The sequence below is a fragment of the Protopterus annectens genome, chromosome 17.part0 (assembly GCF_019279795.1).
Source record: "Protopterus annectens isolate FY-2018-M chromosome 17.part0, PAN1.0, whole genome shotgun sequence".
NCBI lineage: Eukaryota > Metazoa > Chordata > Ceratodontiformes > Protopteridae > Protopterus > Protopterus annectens.
Window position 1 is genome coordinate 68797864 of NC_056751.1, and position 19127 is coordinate 68816990.

Below are 19127 nucleotides of genomic sequence, written 5' to 3' on the forward strand. Positions count from 1 at the left end.
TGGGACTGAACAACATCCCAGGCTACGTCTTACATGAACTGCAAAATAAACAACCCCCCCCCCACACACACACACCTAAAATCCATGTTCAGTCAAAGCCTCACCACAGGCTATGTGCACACAGAATTGTGCACAGCAAAAGTTATCCCACTCCACAAAGGAGGAACCTCCACAGACCCCGGGAACTATAGACCTATTAGCCTGACAAGCCTGGTCTGCAAGGCCATGGAGCGTGTCATCATGGAACTCATAAACAAAGACATTGGTAACCTCCAAACTCTGGATGCTACCCAGTTTGGATTTGTAAAAGGTATGGCATGTCTTCTAAACCTGGTAGACTTCTTTGAAACAGTTACTAAGGCCATAGACAAGGGCAGGGTAGTCCACACAGCCTACCTCGACCTCGCTAAAGCCTTCAACACTATCCCTCATTCAGGAATCATAGATAAACTCATCAACCTTAACATAAACCCTTACGTCACGAGATGGGTGGCCAACTGGTTCATGGATCCAACTCCAAATCAGTGACAGGTGGTGTTCAGTCTTGGGACCCCTCCTATTTGGTATATACTTCTCTGCAGTACAAGCAAACACCAAGGGTCTATGGTTAACCAAATTCGCAGATGCCTGCAAACTAGGTGCAATTATCAATTCCCTTGCTGACATAGACATTCTGCAAAAGGGCGTCAATGAGACAGACACCTGGTGTTAACATCATGGCCTCAAGCTAAATGCCAAAAAGTGCATTGTTATCCCCTTTGGTAAAAACATGGTACCCATGAATTACCAAATAGGGGGAAGTTCACTTAATACAGAAAGTGTGATTAGAGACCTTGGGACCCAAGTGGATAGTAACCTCTCCTTTGATAACCATATTGCCACAGTGGTCAGAAAATCTTTCTACGTGGCCCACCTAATCACAAAAGGATTTGCATCTAGGAATAAGAAAGTCATCGTTCCCCTCTACTCATCACTTATCAGACCCCTCATTGAATACAATGCCCCATTTGGGATGTACCTTACAAGACACCTACAACAACTTGAGAGGCCCCAAAAGTACCTCACCAAGAGGATTGCTGGCCTCAAACAATTGCCCTATGCTGACCGGCTCAAGAAACTCAAACTCTACTTGGTTGCGTACCGCTTACTCCAAGGAGACCTCTGTCTGACATACAAAGCTATGTCAAACCCGGAATTGCTGGACATGCTCCACTTGAAGAAATCCCAATCTCCCCGAGCCAAATGCTCTAGGGACCTAAACATTACCACAACAATAAATAGGACATGCTGGCGGGATAGATTCTTGTCCCAGAGACTTCCCATGCTCTGGAACAAAATTCCCATCTACAACAAGCAGAGCTCATCATTAGCATTATTCAAGAAAAACCTTGATAAGTGGATGGGTGATAGAAAGTTCACCCCAGGGATTATGTCTGGGACACTGCTTCAGTAGAGGGGCAGGAATTTAACAATACATGGGTGGTGGAAGCCAATACACTGTTGGGTAGGCTTGCTTTGGCCCTCGGGCTGATAGCCTAGTACCTACCTATGAACCTATAAGAAAGGGTGCAAATAGAAAAACTTTGGAATGGTACTGTTATTCTGAATATAAGCAAAGAAACATGTTCAGGTATATGTGTACTATGCCAAGAAAATATAAAAATTTTGGATATTACAATAGTAGAACTGGGGCAAATAACAGTAGTGGATATAAGATGGAAAAATACGCATATAGACTAATAGCTTTATATGCATATGTGACAGAAAAGAAAGAGAAACAATGTTTAAAATTATACCCAATTATGTCTGTGTTAACATGGATATAGTAATGACAGGTGACTTTAATTGTGATTTGAGAAATAAAAAGAATAGTTGTGATGTTAAAATGGTTACTGAAATCATGAAAATTAAAATTATGGGAAAATAAACACTGGACTTACAGTAGAAATTAAATGAACACAGAAATTGATTATTTCTTGATATCTGAAGGACTACAAATTACACCAAAAGGAATTAAATATAAGGGGTTATCTGACCCTGTGGTGATTTGGATAAGAATTCATGAAAATGATGAATATATTAAAATAGGAAAAGGCATCATAAAAATAATAAATGAAAAAGAGATTCAGGAGCAAGAAAAGAAATTTCAGAATTATGGCAACAACATATCAGTATGAGAGATTTTTTACAAAAACTGGACAATATGGTGGACTCAATTAAAAAACTACAAAGAAGTATTTTTGAATGTATAGAAAAACAGGAAAAAAGAAAAAAAATGGAATACAAAATATTAAGTCAAAAAATATTTAAAAACTTGATAGAGAAGAAAAAAATAGTTTTATGAAAAAGGAAAAGAATTATATAGAAGAATTCAGGAAAAGATTAAGAAATTGTTATATAAGCAAAATTATTGCTTACAAGTGAAAAAAGAGTTAGCATCATACTTGTGTAAGATACTAAACGAGAGAAAGATAATAAGTGAATTAGAAATTAAAGAAGGGAAAGAAGTTTAGAAAACAATGTGAAATATATGAAATAATTAAAGAATATGGACTAGATTTATGTAGTAAAAAGAATATGCATTAGATTTATGTAGTAAAAAGAAGTTTAACATAGAACAAATGTGTAGTAGTGAAAAATTAAATAAGGAATATAATCAATATTTAGAGAGAAAAATAAATATAAATGAGTTGAACGAGATCATGAAGGTATTAATGTTAGTTCAGCTACAGGTTTGAATGGGATTGAATATAATATGTATAAAGAAATGTATGACTGGCAAAAATGGTATTTATAGAAGTAATGAATGAGTGGCTAGAAAGAGGAATTAAGTATAAAGAAATGTTCACAGGTGTGATAAAATTTATTTTAAAGAAAGGAGATAAAGATTAAATTAAAAAATGAAGACCAGTTACACTGAATAACATAGAGTATAAAATTTCCATGAGAATAGTAACTAAAAGAGTACAATGTAAAATAGAAAGACTGTTTGATCAGAATTTACCTAGGAGAAAAGGAAAGGGGAGTCGACCTGTTGTGGATAATAAGTGAAGTAATTGATGATATTAATAAAGAAGTGGAAAGAAAAATTGTGATAGGTGATGTTTGTAAGGCATGTGATAATATTCAGTATAAAGTATTATGGGGAATTTTACAATCATACAACATAAGTGAAAACAATTACAAGTAATTAAATCAGTATAGGAAAATAATTATGTGAAATTGAATGTAAATGGTTGGATTGGGGAAGATTTGAAAATACAGTGTGGTATAAAATGAGGATGTCCTGCGAGCAGTATGATCTTTGCTAGAATCATGAACACATAGTAATGGAAATTAATAAAATGCTAAGTAAGGGAGGATACAGAATGATGGAGGAGATACAGTTACAATAAAATATACTTTTGCTGATGATATTGTAGTAATAGCAAAAAATAAAGTCTGGATGAAAAAATATAATGAAAAATTGAGTACACGGTTGAAGAAAAATGTTTTAAGCATAAATAAAGAGAAAAGCAAAGGATTTGGGTATGAAATTATTATAGGAGGTGTGGAATATAATAAAGAGAGTATAGATATTTTAGGAATGGTATTTGGAAGGACAGAATACAGAGAGGAACAATGAAATAAAGTTATTAAAGGAATCAAACACATGATTACATTCTGGAAGATACATAAGTTTTAATACAAAAAGAAAGCACATTTAATAAACACCATAATAACAGGTAAAATAGCTTATATTGTCAATGTTTATATGATGCCAGTGAAGTATGAGAAAGAAATTATGCAGACAATTTTTTTCATTTGTTTGGGGTCAGGACTGAACACGGTTAAGAGGGGAATTTTGTATATGAAAGATGAACAAGAGGGATTGGGGCTGATAAATCCAGTTGTGAATGCAGCCTCTTTAAGTATGTATAAGGTACTAAAAGGAATAATGAAAATTAATAAACATTTGACAGAAACAATAATGTGTTGTAAATATAGAGAAATGTGGGAAAAAATGGAAATGAAAAAAAGAAGTAAAAGTGCTATTAATGAAGAAATGAAAGAATTTTGCACTAAATTGTATTGTGGAAATTGAAAAAGAGTATGATAGAAAAGAACTGGAAAGAATAGTGTGTTAACATTATGATATCCTTTAATGTGATGGAGCCATGGAAAGAGTTAGAAACAGACAAGAAGCAGTAATGGTAAGATACAGAAATTATAAAAGAAATAAAGAATGCAATGATTTTTTTGTGGAGGTTGCCCATAGGAAAATTACCAGTCGGGGCAGGTATGCCATACAAGAGAAAACAAGATATAATATATAATAAATGTAAATAATTGGAAACTACAGAACATGTTTTTTTAAATTTGATAGAATTCAAAAACTGTGGAAAGAAGTATGTAAACATGACTTAATTAAAAGTTATTTAAATTTTGAAATGTTAAACATGGACATGATAGAGTATGGTCTTTATGGGGCAAGATTCCAGAATGAAACTAAGAAAATGGACAGAATCATATTCTATGTAACATGGACTATATGGACTGAAAGACGTATATGAAATCAGATACAATGGAAAATGGACATTGACAAAAATACTGGAAAAATTATGTTTTGGTTGTGGGTAAAAGAGTAAACAAAAAAACATAGTCTTCCGCATAGGGGAAGCATTTGAATGTAACGCATTTGACTTCTTGCATTTATTTTGATGAAGGCTATTGACAGTGGAATAATAATTTATTTGCACAGGTTTATTTAAAAAAAATCAACATTCTTTATGATATGTTCAAGTTGTCTTTTTTTTTTGAACAGGCAAATCGATGGATACGTAACAAAGAAATAAAAAATGGCCTCAAGGTAATAAAGCTTACAGATTCTGGTTTCTTGCGAACCTTAGAAAATGCTATCCGACTTGGCTTACCTGTGCTACTAGAGGAGGTATGTATATATGTATATATAATCATCTTTAATTGCTTTTGTTTATCGTGTTAGACTTGTCAATTATTTTTTATGCATTTTTATAAAGCCTGATACTAAAATTAAATGATTAGTTGATAACATCCATTCTCAAAATGTCATTGCCTTCATGACAACCTGATGATGCTCTGCATTAATATAGTTCATTCAGAACAGTGTAGTCAGATGTCTATTTCCATGATGTCCTATGAGCATACTTTTTTTGCTGTCCATAAGCTTTTATTATGAGCTAAGTGTAGGGAACCATTTTAAGCCCTCATATGCAAGAACGTTTTATTCTGAGTATTCACTGTGACACTTTCCTAGAAAACTTACAGCTAAGCAGAACTGAAAACCTTTTGAATACATTGTAGTTGTGAGCAAGATTGTGCTAAAGCTGGCCATTACATATTCATTTAGACTGACTTGGTAACTTACATTTGTTCATGTGTTGTGATATTTTAAATAATCAAGTAAGCATTCTTAGAGGCTTCATAAATAATTTTTAATATAGTCGGGCAATGAATTCTGAGGAAGAACCATGATTATTAGCCACATATTGAGTATTTGCATGTGTTGTAGGCAATGAGCATTATAGGTTAAGCAGAAAAAAGTTGTGAAACATAATATAGAAGGTGTAGCCAAATACATATCAGGATGCCAAAATGTTGCTACCAGCTTTTGTGGAGTGAGGCCTAAATTCAGAAAGGATTCTGAAAGAATACTGTGTATTGAAATGTCAGGTATGATTTGGTAAGATATAATAAAACTATTCAGTTTACAATTAATATTCATTAATCTGCTACAAAATGATAAGCATAATGCAATAAAACATATTTACTTAAAAAATTTCATAGATAAAAACAGTGATATATTACAGTGGATTGTGGTAGAAGGGGCGCATGTCAAATAAATCCATATTATGTACATTTAAAACTAGCTAATGTGGAGAACTCCTGAAGTTACTGTGGTAATAGATTCCAGTTGTACAGAACAAAAATGCCAATTACTCTACATCGGAAGTTTCAGACTGCAACTTTTAAATTCCTTGCAGTTCCAGGATGACCACATTGAGGTATTAGCCTTAGCAATAGGAAACCAGCAGCTCCTTTATCTAGGAATGACCCCCATAATGTATAAATAAAAATGGGAACGCTAAGATTTTAAGCACTATATGAAGATGCATAAGCAAGTGCAGACCTTGGAGGATGGGAGTAATACTGGGATAATGAGGTATCCTAGTAAAATAATGATGCAGCAGACTTTTGAACCACTAGTAGTCAACTGACTTTGGTGTATGATTGCCCGAGGTAAACAGCATAGCAGTAATTAAGATGTGAAGAGACTAAGGCATGGACAAATATAGAAACCTCTTGGTGAACATGACTTGTCTATTTTATTTATTTATTTATGTAGTTATTTATTTATTTAACATTTGTTTACTGAGAAAGTCCAACTGGGACAGAACCAATTTTCAGTAGAGGTCTGGGGAGAAACACTCCAGATGCATGTCTTTGAAATGTGGGAGGAAACTGGAGCACCCAAAGGAAACCCAAGTGAATGCAGGGAGGACATGCAGACTCCACACAGAAGGTACCCCAGCTGAGAATCGAACCAGAGAACCTCTTGCTTTGAAGCAATAGTGCTAACATCTGCACTACTGCACCACCTGTCTATTATTGATACTTGGTCCTCCTGACATGTCATTGAGAATCAGTCTGAAGTTTTGTACTTTAGATACAAATTCCAACCTTTTGCCACAGTATACAGCACTGTGAGACAAGGAATGAGTAGAAGAATCACTTAAAATACTATGAAAGGTGAGTGCCTCACTATTACATGTAATCAATTTGAAGTGAATATAAGGAAAACAGATGGCTGGAAAGGATTACACAGAACTGTCCTTTTAATGAATTTTAAAAGACAGCATATACATGATAAGTAACAATAGACTTAAGATAGAGCCTTGCGATCCTCCACAGGGCAGAAATTAGTGAGAGGATGTGTTAACACACAGCACAGCTGTATAAGTACATCTCAAAGGTAGAGAGCAAAGCATTTCAAGATGGTATCAGAGAAATACAGCAATATCAAAATATTTCCCTAAGAATAATGAGATTAACTGTTTTAAAAGTTGTTAAGAGATCAAAGAAGAAGACCAAAATAAAATGCAAACATTGACTAGCCATTAGAAGTCCAATCACAACCCTATTGATGGGTGTCTGAATGCTACAATGAGGCTGAAAAAAATAAAATAAAAAGGCTCCCGAAGCTCATAGGCTCTTAGTTATAGTTTGGATACATGACATCTACTTTCTGTATTCCAAAAGGATTAAATTAATGTTCAGAGTTTTAGTGGTGTTCACTGTTTATGGGCTTATCTTTTTATGACTCTTGATTCATAGGTTCATAGGTAGGTACTAGGCTATCTGCCCGAGGGCATTTATAAGCCTAGCCAGAGTGTGTCGGCTTTTGCCACCCCATTGATTAATTAACTGATCCTCTGTCAAGCAGAGCCAATGAAGTGATCCCAGGGGTGTATTTTCTGTTACCCATCCACTCGTCAAAGTTTCTCTTGAAGAGTGTTAGTGAGGGGCTCTGCCTGATGTCATTTGGAATTTTGTTCCAAAGCATGGGGAGTCTCTGTGACAGGAATCTATCCCTCCAGCATGTTCTATTTATTGTTGTGGTGAGGTTTAGCTCACTAGAGCGTGTGGCTCCCAGTGACTTGGATTTCTTTAGGTGGAGCATGTCCATCAATTCTGAGTTGGACATGACTTTGTAAGTCAGGCAGAGATCACCTCTGAGTAAGTGATATGCCACTGAATACAGCCAGAGTTTTTTCAGTCAGGCTGCATAGGACATATGTTTGAGGCCAGTAATCCTCTTGGTGAGGTACTTTTGTGGTCTTTCCAGCTGTTGGAAGTGTCTTGTGAGGTACATCCCAAATGGGGCATTGTACTCTATGATGGGTCTAATAAGTGACAAGTAGAGGGGCACTATAACCTCTTTATTTCTAGATGCGAACCCTTTAGTAATTAGATGGGCCACATAGAAGGATTTCCTAACTACTTTGGCAATATGATTGTCAAAGGAGAGATTACTATCTGCCTGGGTCCCCAGATCTCTTATTACCTGTTCTGTATTAAGGGGGCTGTCACCTATGTGGTAATTCGTGGGTGTTTTGGTTTTCCCAAATGGGATGACTATGCATTTTTTGGCATTTAACTTGAGGCCATGACATGAAGTAGAAGAGCTTTGATGGGCTTCTGTTTGTTTCAATGAAAACCTAAAACAGTTAAAACCCAAAACATTAAAAACCACACAACCAAATCCAACATATTCATAAAAAAAAAAAAAAAAAAAAAAGAAAAAAAATTAAAACCTATTTTATGCTGCACCCGCACCCCCACCCCCCTTTTCCCACCCGCATCCCACATACCAAACCTGGGATCAAGCTACAGCAAAGAAAGGGCAAATTCCCATGCCATGCTGTATCTCACCACCCACATACAGTTACTGCCAGTATTGAATATTACATGACTTGGATATTGTCTGAGCTTTTGACCAAATGAATGAAAACCCTTGGATGGCAGTTCTGCAGCTGCTTTAAGAAGTACAAAGTATTCTTGGCCAGGCCTGAAAAATAACATTTTGACAACAGTGAGATCCTTAAAATATCTATTTTGGTTTATAGATGAAAGTACCAAACACTACAAAAGTTAAATGATTTGCTACAAAAGTTATGCACGTCTTTGCAAAGTTAAATGAATTCATAGGTTTAGTAGTGTTCTATATTTTCTCCCAAAAGATCAACATACTCTTAATTATTTGAATTTAGAACTGCAATGATATTTCTAATTTCTAGTGCAAAATTAAAGTTTACAGCATAAGTGTAACATCTTCTTTTGGGGTAGCATATGTTGGCTTAGATTTGAAAATGATAGCTCTCTCATATCTGAAGTACACTGAATGCATTACTGTATAAATGTTGGGTAATGATACTGAAACTCAAAAAGGAGAGCAGGCAAAAATCAAGAGTGTATTAAATCTAATAGGTTCCCATTTGTTCACCCACATTTTCAACAAGCTGTTAATGACATTACTTTGGGAACTATAGGAGTCACTAAATTTTGAATTGAAAATAATAATGTTCATCATTCCCACTGATAGAGTAGCCTTTCAGCTATATGGATTATTTCCTGCCCTAAGAAACAACAGGACAACTTCAAAATACTGTGCCCCCCCCTCACCCCCACATGCACACACACACACACACACACACACACACACACACACACACACACACACACACACACACACACACACACACTCTCCTTCATTCTGACTGTTGATCTGCTAATCCCAAGGAGGGGATTAAGCAATCGGAGTGATGCTTTCTTTACATCTTAAGAAGAAGCATTTCATAGGCTTCACAGTAGCAGCAATTGATTACGAGCTTCATTTCTGGCAGATAAATCTATGTTTTGGAGCCCTGTTACTCAGAAATTATTGCTGTTTTAAGAAAAATAACATTTAATCTATTTTTCCTAAAAGCAGTATTTTCCTTTAAGAAACATGATATTTTTTCACAAAAGCAGAAGTTTTCCATCAGGGACCACTGTTTTTAGCTTAGCATGTTTATTAAGGTATTTGGGATAATTTTACGGAAAATTTTGTACTACTTGTGTAAAATTTGAATTTTGCAGGGCAAAAACATTTACAGAGGAACGGCTGGAATTAATGTGTCATTTTAATGCTTATGCTCACCTTGTGATTATCTACCTGCCATTTTAATGCTGTCAGTGAATGTGTGAGTGTCTGAACAGTACTGAGAGGATAATTCTGTCCGTAGAGACTAAGGAAAGTGTTGAGTGTCTAAGTGTGCTGCTTGTGAACATTCAGTGACAACTTACGTTCTGACCAACTCGCTCCAGCTACTTTTACTGCTTTTGTTGCTTCTTCCAGAGTTACAGTATGGATCCTCAGTCTGATCCAGATGGCTCTTCTCCTGCAAAACACAGGAATAATAAAAAAACACTTACCAAGGAGTCCTTGCCATTGTCACAGAAATCAGTTTTTGCCTCACCTGATAGCAGGTGAACCTTTGGTGGCAATTTGTTGCTTTTCAGATCACTCACTTAACTGTCTGGCTTCCTGTGTTGTAGTTATTTCAGCCTGCATAATCCAGAGGTCAGCCACATCCTCTTAGGCTGATCCATTGTCTAATATGTGCATTGGAGAATCATCTTCTCTAGGTCTGTGTCCCTAAGTCTCTTATCACACTTTCGGTGTTTAGTGTACTGCCACTTATATGGTAATTCACAGGTACATGTTTTATCCCAAAGGGGATAACTATACATTTCTTGGCATTGAGCTTGAACCCATGGCTCTGGCACCAAGCATCTGTTTCTGTAAGGCCCTTTTGTAGAATATCCACATCATTTGGGGATTCAGTAATGGCTCCCAGTTTGCAGTCATCTGCTAACTTTGTTAGCCAGAGTCCCTTAGTGTTGGACTATACTTCAGAGAAGTTGATGCCAAACAAGAGCGGTACCAAGACTGAACCCTGAGGTACTCCATTTGTCACTTGTCTGGAGCTGGATTTGGAGTCGGCTACTTTACAGTGTGGGTTCTGTCAGTAAGCTAGTTAGAAATCCATCGAGTGACGTAGGGATCAATGCCCAGCTTAGTAAGTTTATCTATGATCCCAGAGTGGGGGGTGGTGTAGAAGGCCTTGGCGATGTCCAGATAGGCTGTGTGGACCGCCTTACCCTCGTCCACAGCGCTGGAGACTGATTTGAAGAAGTCAATCAGGTTCAGGAGACAAGATCGCCCCTTCGCGAACCCAAACTGGGTGGGGTCCAGTGTTTGAAGGTTGCCAATGTCTTTGTTTATAAGTTCCATAATAATACGTTCCATGGCATTGCAAATCAGGTTCATCAGACTGATGGGGCAGTAGTTCCCAGGATCCAAGGTGGATCCCCCCTTGTGGAGTGGGATAACTGTAGCTGTGTGCCACTCAGTGGGCATGAAGCCTGAGGTGAGGCTATGATTAAATATGACACTTAGATGAGGTACCAGTCCATTTTGTAGTTCATGTAGTACACAGCCCAGGATGTCGTCTGGCCCCATGGATGCTTTATTCTTAGCTTTGGAGAGTGCGTTTTCTAGCTGTGTTGCTGTTATTACAGGAATTTGACAACCTTTCGGTATTGAGATGGGCCCTTTAGAGGGTGGGGGGGGTGAAGTTGGCACTGAGTTGAACTGTCAGGATATTGGCAATATCCTTGGGATCAGTGTATTTAATGCCATTCTGTTGTAGCTCAGAGCAGATCTGAGCATTGCCATTTAGATTCTTGACATAGCTATAGAATGCCTTGTGGTTGTCTTTGGAATCTTTGGCAATTTTATTTTCGTAACTAGCTTTGGAGGATTTTATGAGGGATCGCAGCTTCTTACTGAGGCTGGTAAGGGAGTTTTTTGCATCTTGGGATTTTCCTCTTTTCTGCAACAATTTCTTCCTTTTGTTGTAAAGTTTGTTTATGGCAGGGGACCACCAGATTGGCTTCCTTTTATGGAAGAGAGCATCTTGGTTCTATCTAGGATGGCATGATTCATGCACGAGTGGATGTGCTCATAGAGTGCCTTAGTGTAGGATTCAGCAGTCGAACTTTCAGTTCCAGCCTGCCTGGGTGTCATGAAGTTTGTCACTTCAGACTTGAGTAGCATGAAGTTGGCTTTGGAGAAGTTTTTTTACAGAGGTTTCCTTACTTGGGGGTGGGGAGGGATGTGGATGTCAAGGGTGATTAGCTTATGGTCAGACCTGACCAATGACGGGGTGACCATAGGTGTGGAGCATCGATTTCCCATGTTGGTAATGGCTAGGTCTAGGATATTGGAGCCTCTGGTGGGACTATGGATTAGTTGATCCAGGACATTGGAATTTATGAATTCCAAGAACCGTTGGGCAAAGGTGTTGGTACACGAGTAGTTTTCCCAGTTAATGGCATAGTAGTTGAAATCACCCAGTATTAGAGTGTTTGGTTGTATCTTAATATTTTCCATTATATTTAGAAAGGTGTAGTGGGAATCTTGGGGCATGGTGGGGTGTCTGTAGTAAGCTACAGTTTGGATTGCGGTCTTACCTACTGTTAGTTGCATCTGGAGAATTTCAGACGCATTGTGTTGGGCAGCTAGCCTGGTGGTGTGACTATCCTTCCTGAATATGGACACTCCTCAGATTTTCCTTGGGGAACAGTTTTCAAACAGTTAAAAATGCAAGGCCAGTACCAATCCTTCAGACAGACCAAAGCACATCAACTTAAAAGGGATGTTATATTTTGAAATCTCTCTATTACTTTTAGTGGCCAGAACCTTTTCAAGTGATCACAGACAATATCACAGTCATGTGGAATATAAAAAAGCAGGGTTGTACAAGGTCATACCTCCTATGCAGGCTGGTAGTGATGGCTTGAGAAGTAGCTCTTCAGCATTCCTTAACCCTCCAAATATCTTACACTTTCTCAGAGCAAACAAGTGACAGACAAGCTGAGCAGGACAGGGACAGACCCTCAGAAATGGTAATTAGATGAGGGAGTCTTATGGGAATTAATCTAGTTGTGGAGAACACCTCAAATTGATCTATTTGCATCTTTCCAAAGCAGGCAATTAAACAAATTTTGCTCCAAGGCTTCTTACAGGCAAGTCTGGAAAACAGATGCTTTTTCATTCCCTTAGAAAGGAACTTTCATTTATACATTAACACCATTTTCACTGATATCCTGGATAATTCTGGAGATTCAAAAGGATACCCCAGAAATCATTGTGGTTACCCCCTTTTGACCCAGGCAACATTGGTTATCCCTTCTTTTAGAATTAGACAAGGGTAATTACCACAGACATCCTCACAGACTGGATTAACGCACACAATAGAGGGGGAGTTTGACACACCCTAATAATCAACTTCAACTCAGTGCCTGGATGATTCAGTTTTAATACCTTTTAGGCACTTATTTCTCAAGGATGTGCAGCAGGTACTAAAGGAAGCAAGAAACATCCTGTGTTAAGTAGGAGTGATTTTCTGGTTGGTGCATAACCAATAACAAAGGGCCCAGCAGATAGTTTGTATCACTGGTATTCAAATATGTGCGTGAGTTACTTTCCTCTGGCTTTGTTTATTTCTCTATAAAACTTCAGCTTGAGGCCATGGCTCCTCCTCTTTCTTCTCTTTTTGTGGTAACAATATCTGAAAAGAGTTTTATACTTGATATTGTCATGTAACAGGTTGCTCCTTTTTGGGATCTCAACTATGTTCTGGATAAATTGACTATGTCACCCTTTGATTGTGGGCATCAAACTGATTTAAGCTTCTTGACTTGGAAAACTGTACTTATCATTGCTCTTACATCTGCAAGAAGAGTATTTGAGTTGCAAGTTCTTTTGGTGGGTGAACCCTAACTGATTTTCCACAGGGATGGGGTCTTTTTATGAACAAATCCCTCAATCATGCCCAAAGTGGTTTCAGAGTTTATTTTGAATCAATCTATCAATCTGCCAGTTCTATACACAGAACCTAAAAATCAGGCAGAAAAGATTCTGCATACTCTTCAGTAATGTGTTCAAAGCAAAGTTTACTGCTGTTGCCTGATGTTCAGCACATCCACTGCTTATTTTGCAGTGATTAGACTCAGAATTTAACATGTATTCCAACTGGGGAGAACTTTACAGCAGTGTTACCACTAATAATAGACCATTTAAATGTGCTTTCCATTCTTATGCTTATTAATGTATAATCACCCAGTGGTGGAGCAACCTTGAATATGGATGATCATCCTTTACAAAGCTAGACACAGCCTACAAAGAAAAAGAGGAACCCAGCCTAGAAGAAGTAAGAGCAACACTAAGGAAAATTATGTTAGGGAAGGCAGTAGTCTCAGATGAGGTCACAGCAGATATCATTAAGATTTTGGGCGAATTAAGAGGAAATGGCTCCAGAGGGTACTCATAACATTATGGAGAGAAAGGTGTATTGCAGATGAATGAATAATAATCATTCTAGTGCTAGTGTACAAAAACAAAGAGGAAGTTCACGACTGTGGGTGGTATAGAGGTATCACACTCCTGTCAAACTGCATGAAAGTTCTGGAGAGGGTGATTAATAAACAAATCCGCAGAATAGTGTGAGATGAGCAGTTTGAATTCAGATCAGTATGCAGCACAAATATTTTCAGTGAGGCAGATAGTTGAAAAGAAGCTAGAGATGAGAAAAGAGTTCAGTTGGGCATTCCTATACTTTGAGAAAGCATATCACAAAGTCCCGAAACAGCTGATTTGGGCAGTCTTGCAATAGTTCAAACTCCCAGAAACTTTGATAGAATTAGTACAGGCTATGTACAGTGACTCAATGACACATGTACGAATAGTGTTCAGATGCACAGCGAGGTTCCTAGTGGGAGTGGGTGTGCTTCAGTGTACTCATCTATGTTTACTGTCACTCATATCAGTGATGGACAACATTAGCAAACAGTTTGGAGGGGACAGATCAACAAAGTTGCTTTATGTAGACAATATGGCAGTACAGGCAGACTTTGAACTAGACTTGAAATTGAAACTAAAATTGAAATTGTTGTAATAAGTAGTTTTCAATCCATTTTCTACAACTTCTTTTAGAATTGCTGCTTTTAGAATTCTAAATTTGAAAACCTTGTTATTTTACCTCTCAGAGGATTATCTAGATAAAAGATGGGCAGACCATTCTCCTTCAATTATTTTGCTCCACTGTTCTGGAGAAAAGGTTAACCTAAAGTCTGGAAAAGACTGTTTTCACAGTGCTGCTACCAGTCATAATTACAGTAGTATGATTTTACTTTATAAAATTATACTAGTAAAATATGTCTGTAGGTGATTCAGTCATGTTGATTAATGTTGCCAAATGGGCATGGGTATTTGTCAGTGATAAGTGGGTTGAGGACCCAGCCTACTCTGACCTACATCAAGGACCCATGCTAGCAGTGGGAAAGGGTGTATGTGCCTCTATTGGCCAGTGTGTGACTGGCATAAAGCCTAGCAGCCCTTTGTCAATAAGCTACTGGCCAGCACCCAGTTGCCTAGTCTGGCTTACCTGGGATAGCTCTGTTGAGTGAAATCTGGATGTAACTTGCCAAACATGAACTAAAAATTGCTGCACTCAATGTAGATTCATTGACAGGATGGAGCTTGGAAGGCTTGGAAGCGGATCACACAATGGTATGAAGGAGGCTGGACACCCAAGAGACAAGATGGAAGGGCGATGTAGCAAAGACACTAATGTTGGGATCCAGAGTCTACTACTAAGGAGCAGGACAGGCTAGAAATGTTGTGGGTATTGTGGCGAGAGATAGACTTCAGAAGGCAGTGAGGGATATCATCAGAATTAGTGACAGATTCATGGCAATTAGACTCCAGTGTAATGATAGGCCGTATTCATAATCTCAGCCTATGTCCCACAGCAGGGTTGTGAAAGTGAGGAAAAGAGTGTATTCATACAGCAGTTGCAGGACCTACTAGGTAAAGCAGGACAACAGGAATTGGTGTTAATAATGGGTGACTTGAACGCACATATCATGGCAGACCAAACAGGATATGAGGACTACTTGAGTCCACATTGGTGGGACAACAGGAATAAAGAAGGAGAAGGCATTCTAGACTTCTGTCTGGCAAATGGCTTGATAGTAGCCCGCACATGGTTCAGAAGGAGAGACATTCACAAGATCACATACAACAGTGGCCAAAATGCAGCTCTGGTAGACTTTCTGCTAGTAAGGAAAGAAAACTGGCGTAGAATCAGTGACTGCAAAGTCAGCCCCAGTGAAGCAGTCAGCCCACAGCATAAACTACTGGGTGCCACAATCAGCTGCAAGTGATGGTCAAAGAAAGCTCTAAGGTCAACAGAGACCAGGTTGAAGACCTGGAAGTTGCCTGGAGAGAAAGTACAACAGTTCAAGGAATTACTGAGGGCTGTAGCACCCCAAGAAGAGGAGAAAATAGATGGAATTGAAGAAAAATGGCAACACCTCAAAACAGCATGTGTGAGGACTACAGAACAGATATATGGCCAAGCCAGGTATGGAAATAAGGTACAAAAGGAACGCCGGTGGTGGAATGCAGAATTCCAGAGAGAAAGTGTGCAGGAAAAAGTGGGAGACAGAAAAGATGGACCAGGCTAGGAAGAAATACTGGTTGGCTAACAAAAAATCTAAGAAAGGAATTGCAATAGCAAAGAACAGGGCATTGGAGGTACTCTACCAGCTTCTGGAAAGTGACTCAATAGGTGGCAAAAAAGAAACTATATCAGGTTGCAAGACAAAGACAGAAAGATAAAGAAGATAGTCAGACACCCTTCATAAGGGATGCCAGCAACAACCTACTCACCAGTCCACAAGACATCAAAAGCAGATGGAGGGAGTACTGCCAGCAGCTTCTGAATGAAGAAAACCCCACAGAAGCTGTACTGCCCCAGGCACAGCCTGTGATGAGTGAAGAAGAGGAGCCCACCCTAAAAGAAGTAAAAACAGAACTAAGGAAAATGAAGTATGGGAAAGCTGCAGCCTCAGATGAGGTCACAGAAGATATGATAAAGATGCTGGGTGAAATAGGGGAGAAATGGCTCCTGAGGGTGCTCATATCAGTGTGCAGAGAAAGATGTAGCCCAGATGACTGGAGAATAAGCATACTCATGCCAGTGTACAAAAAAAAAGGAACATCCACAATTGTGGCAGTACAGTGGTATCAAACTCCTGTCACATTGCATGAAAGTTCTGGAGAGGGTGATTAATAAACAGATATGCAAAGTAGTAGGAAGTAAGATGGTTGATGAGCAGTTCAGATTCAGATCAGAATGCAACACAACTGACCTGATGTTTGCAGTGAGACAGATAGTTAAGAAGAAGCTGCTTGAAATCTCTTCCATCTTAATTCTTAGCTTCTTACTCTTATTTCCCCTATTTGCTACCATTACCATTGTCTTATTTGTACTCAAGTTTCATCTTCTGTGTCTTTAGTTTTGCATTCCATTCCCCTATAATTTGCTGAAGTTATAGTTCAAAGTCTAGAGATGAGGAAAGAGTGCAACTGAGCATTCCTGGACTTGGAGAAAGCATGTGACAAGGTCCCAAGAAAGCTTATTTGGGCACACCTGCGGTGGTGTGAATACCCACAAACATTGGTAGAATTAGTCCAGGCTATGTACAAGGACCGAATGACTGAAGTATGAACAGTGTTTGGTCTCACAGAGAGATTCCCAGTGAGAGAGAGTATGCACCAGGGTTCAGCTCTGAGCCTACTGCTGTTCCTACTGGTGATGAACTACATTAGCAAACAGATCAGAGGGAACAGATCAACAAAGCTGCTGCATGCAGATGATGTGGCATTACAGGCAGACCCTGAACAAGAACTTCAGCAAAGGATAGGGGAATGAAATGCAAAACTGAAGGCACATGGGATGAAACTAAACAGAGATAAGACAGTCGTAATGGCAGCAAATTGGGGAAATCAGAAGAAGATGAGAATTGAGACAAAAGGGAAGATAGTGGAGCAGGTTAATAGCTTCATGTCTCTAGGAGGAGTGGTTGAGGAGAAAAGAAGTCTGAATGAAGAGGCCAAAGCTAGAATCAGAGGGGATGCAGCCAACTGGCATAGAATGTCAGGTGTTGTGTATTGAAAAGGAAGATGTACAAAACAGTGGTGTGACCAGTACTGCTGATGTACAATGGGACAGACAAAGAAATGAGGACATAAAGAGTAGAAGCCAAAGTAGCTCCAATTGCAGAAAATATCAAAGAGAACAGATTATAGTGATTTGGGCATGTGCAGAAAAGCATTAGAAAATTTGGTGAAGATGATTTGGGACAGCATGTTGAAAAAGGCAGGAGTGTGGCACTGAATTGAGAGAGATGACTACAGTTAACATGACAACCCGACCCCATATAGAGAAATGGAAAAAAGAGAGTTGATGATGATTTTACTGGATCAAGTACCTTTTTCAGACATATGTTTTGAAAGCAATGCACTAGATTTCCCAGTAATTTTAAATGTTTTGTCACTATTTGACCTCTGCTCAAGTGAAGCATCAAATTAGCAGAACTCCTGTTCCATGAATATAAAAGTCAACAGAAAGTAATGCCATACACTATGGCCTGTGACAATGATGATTTACTTTTCGCTTTGGGCTTTGAACACATCTAAATTCTGTGAGGATTATTGACCATTTAATGTAGCCTCTCAGACAGTATCAGTGACACTGTAGGTAGCACAACTCATCTTTGACACTGAAGAGATCAGAAGACTGTGGTTCTATTCATATATCAGGTGCATACATTTATATTCCAGTATTGACATTCTCATGCAGCCTAAGGCAAGCATTGCAGTGCTGAAGCACTGTCCCTCAGATGAGATGATAATACTAAGGTCCCATCTACCTGAGGTATTGGTAGCTCAGGTTAGTGTAAAAGATAACACAGCTCTTACATTTTTCTACATAAATATACTTTGTATATAGTATTCTTTATATTTTTCACATTTCCTACATTTCACATATCATATATAATTTTCCTTTTTCCATATTTTTCTTGTGTTTCTTAATTTCTCTCTTGTTCCAGCCGCTGTTGCATAAAATTAATGCATATTCCACTTTCCATATTGTACACAGTTAAGTCAAGATCTTTTGCTTCCAGATTTGATATCTTTATCATAATATTCACACATGCATATGTGCATGCACATATATTTGATATATATATATATATATATATATATATATATATATATATATATATATATATGTATGTATGTATGTATGTGTTTCAGATGTCGATATCTGTTTGAATGTCAACATTTGGTTGATAGAAATAGATGAATGATGTGTGTGCGAGACTGACAACCCCTGGGTAGGAGAATATGCCCTTTCCAAGGGAATTAGTATATATAAGTAGAAGATGGTGTGGGTGGCTTGCCTCATTGCAAAAGCACTTGCTTTTGGTTTTGTCTACTCTGAAGTTATTCCTCATGGCATGCACAGTTGTTGTCGATGTCACATGTTTTGACGTTTTATGTTGATGTTTTGGATGTTGATATTTCTTCCATTCAGTGTAAACTATCACACATATATGTGTATATGTATATATATATATATATATATATA

The 19127-nt window shown here is 38.2% G+C and overlaps 1 protein-coding gene across 1 annotated transcript in view; it reads left to right on the forward strand.

Moving 5' to 3' along the window:
• DNAH6 (dynein axonemal heavy chain 6) overlaps positions 1 to 19127 on the forward strand; it is a 5071261-nt gene that overhangs the window by 3730741 nt on the left and 1321393 nt on the right. The window contains exon 57 of the mRNA XM_044059309.1: positions 4805 to 4930. Within this exon, the coding sequence (XP_043915244.1) occupies positions 4805 to 4930 (126 nt within the window). The remainder of the gene's footprint in view (positions 1 to 4804; positions 4931 to 19127) is intronic.